General features: G+C 43.2%; 1 protein-coding gene across 1 annotated transcript in view; it reads right to left on the bottom strand.

Moving 5' to 3' along the window:
* The window catches only part of TEX10 (testis expressed 10), a 52,825-nt gene extending 47,241 nt beyond the window's left edge, over nt 1–5,584 (bottom strand). Inside the window, exons 1-2 of the mRNA XM_069958564.1 lie at nt 5,016–5,584; nt 1,895–2,598 (exon numbers count right to left, since the gene is read on the bottom strand). Coding sequence (XP_069814665.1) covers nt 1,895–2,598; nt 5,016–5,195 — 884 coding nt within the window. The 5' untranslated portion in view covers nt 5,196–5,584. The remainder of the gene's footprint in view (nt 1–1,894; nt 2,599–5,015) is intronic.
* Between the last annotated feature and the right edge of the window lie 6,958 nt (nt 5,585–12,542).

Below are 12,542 nucleotides of genomic sequence, written 5' to 3'. Positions count from 1 at the left end.
TTTAAGTTATTATCTTGGGATAACTCCTTTAATCATGAATTGTGCTATTAGAAAAAAAAAAATAGGTGTTAACAGATACATCATGTGAAATTAAAGAAGTCCATCCAAAATGTTTAAGTATTGTATTACCCCCCCCCCCCCCAAAAGTTATACAAATCACCACTATACACTTATTACAGAAAATGCTTATGAATAGCTTTTTTCCCTGCACTTCACTTCCTGGATTACATGCTGATGTCAGGACCCGTCTCCCAGAGCTGTGCGGGCTGTGGCTGCAGAATCGGATGATGGCAGAGGGATGCTCAGTGTTCCTCCAGTCCTGTGTCTCCCTCAGTGTCCCCCTGCCATCATCCTCTCCAGCAGCCACAGCATGCACAGCTCTGGGAGTCGGGTCGCGACATCACAATTTTATCCAGGAAGTGAAGCCTTGATGCAGTAGTAGGTGCAGGAAAAAAGCACTTTCTAAGCATTTCCTGTAATAAGTCTATATAGGTGATTTGTATAACTTTTAAGGGGCAATACAATACTTTAATACAAATTTTCACCAGACTTCTCCTTTAGCCACATCAACATCTGCACATCGTTCCAGCAGATGGACGTACCGGCACGTCACAGGGATGACGCAGGAGTTGCACCAGTGTCATCCACAGGGGGGGCCCGGCTGTCAGTGATAGCCAGGCACCCGCCGCAATAGCATCTCAGAATCAAAAAGAAAAGTTATAGCATCACTTGTTTTTTTTCAGGAACAGGTGTACTTTGTAAAGGTGCCTTTTGATTTACCATAACATGTATGACGAAACCCCCAAAATATCAGTTATGGGGTGAAATTGGGGGGAAAAAATACAATTCTGCAAATTGTGGTGGGGGAGGTCAGTGTTTAGGTAATGCACTTTACAGTAAAACTGACATTTTATCTTCTATAGATCAGTCTGAATACAGCTATATGCATTTTACATAGCTTTTCTGGTGTTTTACTATTTTTATTAACAGTAAAAGTTTTTTTTTTGCAAATAGGTGTGATTACAATGGCCCTATTGTGACTCTTATAGCGTTTATAGCTTAAAGTGTATTTTTTCACGTAAGCGGCTGTATGGGGTGTCATTTGCAGCATGATCTCTAGTTTTTATTAATACCATATTTTGTAGATAAGATGTATTAATCAATTTTATTCTTCCTTAATTTTTAAAAAACTGTAATAAAAATAATCCTGGCGTTTTGTTACCGCTTTTTGTTTACGCCGTTCACCGTGCGGGAACAATATTGATTTTATTGATCAGTATAATCTGCAATCATTGCATATAGCCTGGCTGTGCAGACTCTATACAGTGATCGCCAATCTGACTGCCAGGAGGAAGGTAAGAGACCTCCAGCAATCAGTAAATAAACCCCCCCGGGAGCCAGAGCATAGCTTACAGTGACAGAGCGCACCCATCCTCCAGCCCGCACAGAACACTGTTAGATTGTGCAGGCTGAATCAAGCTCCCCTCCAGTGGATGAGTCATTGTAAGTTATGTGCTGGCCACCGAGCGGGTTAATTTACATACTTGCAGCGGGATGTCAATAGGGTTGAATGACACTGGATCCGCAGCGGATCCCATTATGATGGACCAGGCATGCTCAGTTCAACTGCAACTTTGAAAGAAAAGAAAGGGAAAAAGAAAGGGAAAAAGAATCTTGCTCAGTATTTCCTTCTCCCAGATTGCTGTGATGTCAGTCTACCCGTAGAAGATAGGTTCGCACACAGTCACCCACCTCTCTTCTATTAATCTGGATTTGAACGCCCAGAATCACACATCTCATATATACCAGTTACTTTAACAGGTTTATTGCTTGTAACAAACTTTACCACCAAACCTGACAGAAGGGGGAACGGATAAGGTTGGACATAAATTACCTTAAACAAAACGATGAACGCCTTTCTCCGCACTCATACAGGTTGATACATTGTTTACCATTTGCATGTGCTGCCCAAGACACATCACGTTTTTTGTTCAAAGAAACAGCCTTCTCTGTTTTGTCCTGAAGTGCTTCTTCGTTTGGAAATCTTTTTGAAGCTCGCTTTACTAACGCTTGCAAGAATTTTTTTAATCTGCTTAGTACATTTATCCTCCACTTCTGGGAAGTAATCTTTCGATTAGGATTGACAGACAGTGTCCACATAGAGGGTTTCTCAGTGCTTTTGGTTTCCTTAGAGCTCTTCTGGTGAGAAATAAGTTCCAAGAAGTTGTTCACCAACATACTACTACGATCAATCAGTAGATCCGGGTAAGCTACCAAAAGGATGTCCAAGATCTTTAGAGAGTCTTCCTGGATTCCTATCATAATGTGTGTCATGGCAGTGGAGAGGTGGGCACTTACAAGGGGAAAGAAAGGAGCTATTTTTTCTTGGGAGACCATGGGTGCTAAATTCTGTAACACAGAAATAGCAGCAGATCTAACCATGGGATCTTTATCCGAAAATAATGCAGCCACCTCGCTCATGATAACAGAAATGTGTGTATCAATTACTGAAGGGTGAGTTGAAAGGATTTCTCGGAGACCAACAAGAGCATCGTGTTTAACCCCAGCATTGTAATGGTGCATCTGAGACAGGATATCCTAAAAATGGGAAGGAAAAAAAGTTATTAATTTGCAGTGTCATATAAGACCATTACTATATCACTTTTAGCTGTATGTGACGCTTATGTGCATATTCGTTACTCCAGAGCTTCCAATACATTCTGCATCTACAGTGGATTCCAGTGTAAACTAGGGGCTAATTTACCAAGCAAATCATGTTACTATATGACTATGGTGGACCTCCAGCTTTGAACATTATTTGGGCTTTCAATCCAAAAAAATGATCAGCAACTTATCCCGTATCATGTGGGTTGAGGATAAAGGTCAGATAGGAATACCCCTTTAGGCTATGTTGACACAACAATCATTTTATAAAAAGAACAGCCTTAAAGCCGTAAACCAATAATTTAAAAAATTGCATCTTCCCAGTTTTTGCCCTCCTTCTTAAAGGGGTTATCCAGCGCTACAAAAACCATTACCACTTTTCCCCCTACTGTTGTCTCCAGTTCAGGTGCGGTTTGCAATTAAGCTCCATTTACTTCAATGGAACGGAGTTTCAAAACCCCACCCAAACTGGAGACAACAGTAGGGGAAAAGTGGCCATGTTTTTGTAGCGCTGGATAACCCCTTTAAAGGCTGGTGCCAGACTCCCTGTTTGTGCTTCATGGCTTCTGACCAGTCACTCTTGTCAGAGGCAATATAGCATATTATTTGCTGCCCATATTTATAGCCATGTTTGTACAAGGCTCACCTAGCAAATTATACCTTTAAAGATGTCAGTGCTGTTACCTTCAACGTGTTGCAGCCCCGCTCTCATTTCTTGCATTTTGTCTGAGAAAAAAGGCCATCAATGGCAGTCTCGGGCTGTCTATCATCCCAACAGAGCGCAATGACAGGCAGTGAGGCATAACTAGTTACAGACAGGACACTGCCCAGATGACTAGTGCAAAGAGTTAAGGTTTTTATTTTTGCTAGTACATTGCTTGAATAAAGTACTTATGTATGTCATAATGTAAATTCAATTAAATAAATGTGGCACTTCTGTTGAGTGGCAGCAGTAAGAGGCGATACAGACCCCTTTAATGCCACCAACCTTTGTGTTGGGATTCTGGGAATGGCAAAATTGTTTATGCCCTGCAGTTCTTGAACCCTGCTCTGATCTAGCACGGCTTAATAGTGCTATAAAGTGCAGTAATAAAAAAAATAAAAAAGTCCCCCAATCCCATACCCGCACCTGCTTGGGACTCCGCTTTCAGGTGTCAACTAAGCAGGGAAGGGGCGAGGGGAACCTTGCAGCTTACAGCAGATTGGAAAAAGACTCTTAGCACTAGCATACAATTTTTTAAGTTATGGAAGCCCAGTTGGATATATGAAAGCTACAGTGTCTTCTTGACCTAACAGCTATCTACTAGTGTCAGAAGTTTGGAAGGTGACTTGGAGTTGATAGATTCACTTTAAAGTGAATGTACCATCAGGCTCGGGCTAAAGCACTGGAGGCAGGCCGACGCACCCCCAGTGAGAGGATCCCACCACCCCTCTATGACACTGCTCCATTATAATCAACGGAGCTGCATCATAGAGGGGCGGCGGTTTCCTCCCACTGGGAGAGCGTGGGTCCGCCTGCCTCCAGTGCTTCAGCCCGAGCCTGATGGTACATTAATTATAAGGGCCATATGGCACAGCCTGATATTTACCAAGCCTATGACAGGGCTCTATTATCATGCAGCAAGGGCAGGATTATCACTGTTAGCATAGTCCGTGCAGCCCTTGCTGCGTATAAAGAAAGTAATAGTTAGTCTCTCTCTCTCTCCACGCTCCCCGGTGTCCAGCTGCCTTTTCCCACGCTGAAGCTTCTAAACCCATAAGTACAGTGACAGATGATCAGCCAATCACTGGTCAAGGTGGGACAGTGACAGTGATTGGCTTAGCGACCTGTCACTTCAGAGACGGCTGCGGAACAGGCAGAAGGACACAAAGGAGCGTGGAGAGATAAATTATTTTATTATTTTCTATATACTTAGAATTAGTGGCCAAAGATTGTTAGAGTAGCTGCCAACAACCAGCTGATGACGGGCTCCTTGGCTATATTACCCAGGGCAAAAGCTGACTGATGGGGCAAATAATTGCCCGAGGTAATAGGTCCATAAAAGCCCTATTACACACACAGATATCGGACAAATTATTGAAGCCAAAGTCGGGAACAGACTATAAACATGGAACAGATCTTAATGGAAAGACTGAGATTTCTCCTCTTTTCAGATCCATTCCTGGCTTTGGCTTCAAAAATCTGTCAGATGTGTGTAATAGGACCCCAAGTCTCATGTGTCCCATACTCTAACAATGGAGAATCTGACATTACCATTAAGCAGTGCCCCTCCTGATGCTATGGGGTGCTGGGGCTCCCCAGAATTTATGCACGTACAATCCCGCAGCCCCCCCAGCTCGCCCGGCCATACCGGTAACGTCAGCTTCCTTCTGCTGGTAGGGAGCGAGGAGTCGTCTCTCAGCTGCTCGCTCAGATGAATGGACTTAACCCTACAATTGGTGTCGGTGACATTGTCCGCTCTGGGTCTTTTCTTTCCAACCTTCAGCTTTACTTTCTGAAAATCCTCCTGCCGTTTTCTTTTATTTGCCATGATGAAAGGGAGAAACAACGGAGGGACAACCGGGTCACGATGTACGGCAGCGGTAACAAGACGAGAAGGCTGCGCCGGTCACCACTCCATGACAGAACGCTGCACCACGGTTCCTTTCAGTCAAAGCTCTCCACGCAGGATCACCCGCTCATCGAGATCAATCTATCCATTTCCGGGTCACACACAACAACTTCCAGGTCTTCTGTACGGAAAGCGCAGGAGGTCAAACTATGTGGAGCGTTTTCCTGACCTAATTTATGTTTTTATAAACAGGTAAAATGAAGCAGCGCACGTGTTGCGATAATGAAATCCTCCATTCTCTCTATTCTATGGTTTATTACCGTGGGCACAGTCGTTCTAGAATTACCAGTATGAGATGGCTGCCAGCTGCTCACAGCCCACCAGCGACCCTCATGTTATACAGTGACTGCCCACGAGAGACTCCTCACAGGGTGAGCTGGGTAGGAGTGGGGGGCTTCTTGCCCCCTGTGTTGTACTGGCAACCGATCAGATCACTATTTTGGTTTTCTAGCCTGCATGGCTAAATCAAAGCTGCAATCTGATTGGCTTGTATGAGTTATACTGACTTACCTCTAAGGGTGCGTGCACACTCGGCAATACGCGCGTAAAGGCCGCTGCGGATTCTGTCGCTAGCCCCTGCTCGCGGCAGCACGTGCCACAAACACAATTTTATGGCCGGGCGGATTCCGACGTCTGCCGAAAGAATTGACATGTCAATAGGACATATAGAAACCATAGTCACTGCTTCTTTAATTTTACTGAGGCGCACATGCTCAGGTAAAAGTGGTCAACCACTTTTTTGTGTATGTAAAGAAAAAAAAAAAAAGACCAGAATCCGCTTTCCTTTTTCTGAAGTACCCCTTTAAAAAACACATTCTGATGGATTGAACACTTATGTGTAACAGGACTTGCGCTGTATTATAATTCATTATGATGCAGTGAACTCCCAAATGGACAGAATGCTGTATTACTGAACTGACTGTTGGGTAGTGTACTGCTCTGGCCATTCGGAAGCTCACTGCATCATAATAAATTATGATGCAGCAAGTCCCATTACAGATAGGTCCTAATTCACATGTTTGTAGTTCTGTCCACAATTGTGGACAAAACATAGGACCAGCACATTTCAATAGCCCCATTCACAGGTCCATACTTGTATCGTGATCACTATTTTCAAAGCAGTGTTCTAGCTGGTATCTACAGTGGTCCCTCTACTTACAATGGCTTACAATATTTTCAACACACAATATTCCTTTTTGGACCATCGTAATTTGAAACTAGACCCAACATACAATGCTACAAACAATTAGGATCTGCAGCACATGTTAATAACTAGATGATCAACCAATAAAAGTAGGCATTTTACTAGTAAAACCCCAGTATTACTGAAGTACACGTAGTGATTGGCTGTCTAGTATCTCCTCTCTATAGTACATTGTTATACTACATGTTCTGCACTGCTCTTTACCTGCGCCAGGATGAGTTGCTCCTTTAGGCATTAGGTGAGGGTGGCTTCATTTTATTTTTCTGGGACCTTGCCGGAACTGTTTTGAACTGAAAACACTCCAGTCCTCTACATAGAAAGTCATTTACAGTCTCCAGCAGCTCTTTCTGACTGTTGTATGTAAGAACAAAATTTGTCAGCTGGCAGGGGGAACATAATAAACAATCACTACTTAACTCTCCCCATGCCTCTGCAGCGCTTTCTTGCAGGAACCGGGATCTCCTTTGGCTGGACGTCATGACAGGGTTGATGGACTGCCCGCTCAGCCAGCCTGTAAACGGGGCGGGACACTGCTGAAGTTACTGATTGGCTGATAGGGCAATCCATCAGCCGGGTCAGGTATTTTTCAAGAGTCATGACGACATCGGAACTCAGGAGGAAATGGATCCCCCAAAACTGTTGCAAAATTGCATTTTTTTCAAATTTCACCCAATAAATAATATTTATGGGGTTTTGTAATAAATTATATGGTATGCATTTGAAAAAACATGCACACACCAGGAGCACATACAGCAACATTTAGTCAGTTGGTCAGCAAGCCCTGTCATTTTAGTAAAGTCAGACTGACTTCACTAAAATGACGGGCCCAACTGCTGCCCCCTTAGGACCCTATTACACAGGATGATTACAATGTAACACAAGTTTTGTTCCCAGTTTTTTAATGTTATATTTCAATTGCTTATGTCTAAAACAAATTAAAAATTGCTTACATTTATCATAAACTTCGCTTTTGTGACCACGACAACGAAAAATATGAATTTTTATTATAGAAACAGACGATTTTGCATCTTCTCATTTATACAGTCAGACTAAGAACACTATAGGCATTGGAAAATTTACATAGATTACCAAAAACTGCTCAGAAGTGAGTGTTTTTTTAAGATTTACCACTATACTGCAAATCAGATTCATGAATTAATCCCCAAATATAGTCACCCATCATGTTCTCGTTATATTGTCCTTGGTAACAGCGTTCAAAGTTCATAATGTACTGGTGGAAGCGCTCGCCTTGCTCCTCTGAATAAGCTCCCATGTTCTCTTTGAATTTATCAAGATGCACATCAAGGATATGGATTTTGAGTGACATCCTGCAGCCCATTGCAGCATAGTTCTTTTTCAGAGTCTGGACCAGTTTTACATAGTTTTCATCTTTATGATTGCCTAGGAAGCCGCGCACCACTGCAACAAAACTGTTCCAAGCCACTCTCTTCTTCCTATTTAGCTTCTTGGGAAATTCACTGCACTCTATGATCTTCTTGTTTTGTGGTCGATGAAGACACCAGCTTTGATCTTTGCTTCAGACAGCTTAGGGAAAAGATCTTGGATGTAATTGAAAACTGTCAACTCCTTATCTAGAGCCCTGACAATTTTTTTTTATGAGCCCCAACTTGATGTGTAGTGGTGGCATCAGTACCTTGCGTGGGTCCACCAGTGGCTCCCACTTTACATTGTTCTTCTCAACAGTGAACTCTGTCTGCTGAGGCCAGTCCCGCCTGTGGTAGTGCGCTTTAGTATCCCGGCTGTCCCAAAGGCAAATAAAGCGAGGATACTTAGGGTACTATTACACGGAACGATAATCAGCCGAATCGGCCCTATCCGGCCGATTATCGTTCTGTGTAATAAACACAACGATCAGCCGATGATCGTTGTCATCGGCTGATCGTTGATATAGGTTCAGGCCTATAATTGTCGGCCACCGACCGCGCATTGCTACGTGTAATAGCGGTGCGCGGCCGGCGGCTAACGATTTGCAAAAGAAATACATTACCTATCCATGGTCCAGGGCTCCTCCTGCACCTTTTCTCCCAGGTCCCGCTCGCTGCAGCTTCACAGCGGCCTGTCTTGGCTGACGGCCACTCAGCCAATCACAGGCCGGGACCGCCAAGGCCAGTGATTGGCTGAGTGGCCTGTCAGCTAAGACAGACCGCTTTGAAGCTGCAGCGCGAAGGACCCGGGTAGAAGAGGAGCAGGAGGAGCCCTGGACCCGGCATAGGTAGTGTATACCAGTTTAGCAAGGGCTGCAAGGACATCGGTAACGATGTCCCTGCAGCCCTTGTTAAACGATTATCGGGCCGTGTAATAGGCCCTGTAAACGAGTGCCGACCTAGCCGCTCGCCGCTCGTTTACATTTATTATCGGGCCCCTATCGGCCCGTCTAATAGTACCCTTAGTAAAACCACCTTGGAGGCCCATCAGGAATGACACCATTTTGAAATCTCCAATAACTTCCCAACCGTACTCATTATACTTCAAGGCACCTAGCAACATCTTGACACTGGTTTATTCCTCTTTCAGGTGCACCAAGTGAGCTACAGGAAGAGATGGATACTTGTTCCCATTCTGAAGGAGCACGGCTTTGAGGCTCTTGCATGAGCTGTCTATGAAGAGACCCCACTCATTCGGGCTACAGGTGATACCTATAACCTCGAATAGACCGGCCACATTGTTGCAGAAGCACAGTCCGTCTTGATGACTGAGAAGGTGGAAAAAACTTGGTGATGCTTGCTCTGACCCGTTATTTGGATGCTTTCATCTAATAACTTCCATTGCTTGAGCCTTGATGTCAGAAGTTCAGCGTTGGACTTGGTGAGACCAAGGTCGTTGAGGTCTTTGGTTAGGGTAGTATGGCTTCCGCTCCTCATCTGCACATGAAGAGAAATCGTGATCTTCAACAACTTCCTGGGTGTCTGACCTGCTGCTTTCTTCTTAAGGTGGTGTTGCTCTGTCTGGAGGTGTTGGTACAGGAAGTTCAGGGCAGTGTGGTACTGGGGCAATAGATGAAGGAATGTCAGGATGCGTTGCATTTTTGCCAGAGCGAGCGTATGGAAGGGTACACCATGCAGAAGTACTGCAAATAAGAACTGCAGAAGAACTGCAAATAAAAATGGTCAACCTTTATTCCATGCAGTATCAATGTACAAGAGTGTACTGAGGATTCAGCAGAGCAAGACTGACCACCGTGTAGCAGAGTAACACACAATACATACATTTGGAAGTAGTGGTCCTTCCTAAGCTCCTCCTGTAATTGGTGGGGGATGAAGTGTGAATACTGTCGTTATCAGAATCTGAATAGAGAATGAATTCACACCTGTCTGTCTAGGTCAATTCCCCTTTGTCTGTGATGGCTGTTGCCCACTTACTATGCAATCCCAATCAATTAGATCATGTCTTTCTGTCTCTCAGGAAGGGCTATAGTGGCCCTATATAACTGTAGTTATACAGCTACCTACAATTCTGTACAGTCCCAAAAAGTTCTAGATAATTCTGGACAGTTCTAGAAACTTCTTGAAAGTTCTCACAATTCCAGAAGCTTCATAAGTATCTTGAAATGTGGCGAATATCCTTAAAAATAGATCAATTTCAAAATATCATTGTGCTGACCACAAAAGCAAAGTTTACAGGGAATAATAACTTTTTTTCTATTCATTTAGGGTACAAACAATAAGGAAAACACACTTAACAACTGGGAACAAAAAATTTATGGAAAATTGTTATATGGTGTTATCGCGTGGAATAACGTTTGAATTGAAACAATAATTGGAGGCAACAATCGAAAAATCGTTCTTGTGTCGTTGATTTCGATCTGACCCTAAAATCATCACTTATCGTTCGCTAGTCGTTTATTGTTATTCCACTACTCGTTCACTTTTATGGTGCGTTTACACAGGCAGATTCATCTGACAGATTTTTTTAAGCCAAAGCCAGGAACAGACCATAAACAGTCATAAAGGAAAGACTGAGATTTCTCCTCTTTTCAAATTCATTCCTGGTTTTGGCTTCCAAAATCTGTCAGATAAATCTGCCTGTGTAAATGCACCATTATTCTGCATTTGTTTACTTATCATTTTCTGTAATTGCACATCGTTCCTTCTTTTGCTGGGATCAGATGGAGTAAATGATAGTAACGATCTTTGTAACGATTGTAACTAACAACTATCGTTCTGTGTAATTTGGTGAACAACTTCAGGGTAATGATAAACAATTTTGTTTGCAATTGTTTAACGTTAATCATTAAAAATCGTTTAGTCTAATAGGACCCTAAGAGACCTAAGAATCTGCCGTCTGAGGCCAAGTGCTCACTTTGCCTCATGGCAGAAGTGGCCCTGCACGGGGGATGCAAGTGGACATTCCAACTGCCAGAAATACATGCTCACCTCCTACTACAGGAATCAGCTTTGCATGCTAGATGAATACAGGGTCTTGCTCAGTTATCAGGTGGCAATGGACCATGGTAATGAAATCTCTCATATCGGCAGGGCCGGCGTTAGGGGGGGGGCAAAGAGGGCAGTTGCCCAGGGGCCCCCTGCCACTGTTACATTCCTGCTATCAGGGGTCACATAGAGGCTGCAGGACGCTGGGCTCCGGAGTGTAGCTCCCCCTCCCCCTCTTACTGCATCATGTGACCTGTACCATGTGACCTGTCTCCTTCCTGCTGGTGAGACTGCTGTAATGTACCAGCAGTCGGGACGATGAGGAGAGGGCTGCAGTGAGAGAATCCCTGCCTGCTGACAAGGACCACTACACCCAGCAAGCTGCTAGAAGGGAGTAAGTATACTGTACATGTAGTGTGTGTGTGTGTGTGTGTGTGTATGCATGTAGGTCTATAATACATAAATGTAGTGTGTGTTATATGTGTATGTGTGTGTGTATATATAGTGTGTGTGTGTGTATCAGCATTGCTGACTCCACTGTCAAGCAGAGGTGTAGAAGTGAATGTACTGTACATAGGAGCTGCAGCCATTCTCTGGTCTCATCAGTCCTATGTAATTGCTGCTGGTGACCACTGAGGCCGGTGATTGGCTGCAGCTCCTATGTATAGTGTATGATGTCACTAAGGTAATACTGTGTATTTTATTAAGAAAAAAATAAGGTGGTATTCAGTCCTTAGGTGGTGGTCACCGTATGGCGATAATATTGGTCTGTATATAGCGTATATAGAGTCATTATGTGGCAGTCACTCTATGGAGGTAATATTGGTCTGTATATAGTGTATATATAGTCATTATGTGGTGGTCACTCTATGGAGGTAATATTGGTCTGTATGTAGTGTATATATATATATATATATATATATATAGTCATTATGTGGTGGTCACTCTATGGCGGTAATATTGGTCTGTATGTAGTATATACTGTATATAGTCATTATGTGGTGGTCACTCTATGGCGGTAATATTGGTCTGTATGTAGTATATACTGTATATAGTCATTATGTGGTGGTCACTCTATGGCGGTAATATTGGTCTGTATGTTGTATATATATAGTCATTATGTGGTGGTTACTCTATGGTGGTAATATTGGTCTGTATGTAGTATCATTATGCGGTGGTCACTCTTTGGCAATAATATTGGTCTGTATATAGTGTATGTAGTGTCATTATGTGGTGGTCAGTCTATGGCGGTAATATTGGTCAGTATATAGTGTGCATGTAGGGTCATTATGCGGTGGTCAGTTTATGGCGGTAATATTGGTCAGTGTATAGTGTATAAATAGAGTAATTACCACCATAGAGTGACCACCATATAATAACTCTATGTATACAATACATACAGACCAATATTACTGCCATAGACTGACCACTAGATAATGACCCTACATACACTATATACAGACCAATATTACCGCCATAGAGTGACCACCACATAATGACTCTATATACAGACCAATATTACCGCCATAGAGTGACCGCCACATAATGACTCTATATACAGACCAATATTACCGCCATAGAGTGACCACCACATAATGACACTATACTTTCTATATACAGACCAATATTACCGCCATAGAGTGACCACCACATAATGACTCTATATACAGA

This window comes from Dendropsophus ebraccatus, chromosome 2, assembly GCF_027789765.1.
Source record: "Dendropsophus ebraccatus isolate aDenEbr1 chromosome 2, aDenEbr1.pat, whole genome shotgun sequence".
NCBI lineage: Eukaryota > Metazoa > Chordata > Amphibia > Anura > Hylidae > Dendropsophus > Dendropsophus ebraccatus.
This window is presented reverse-complemented; position numbering and strand designations above follow the sequence as displayed.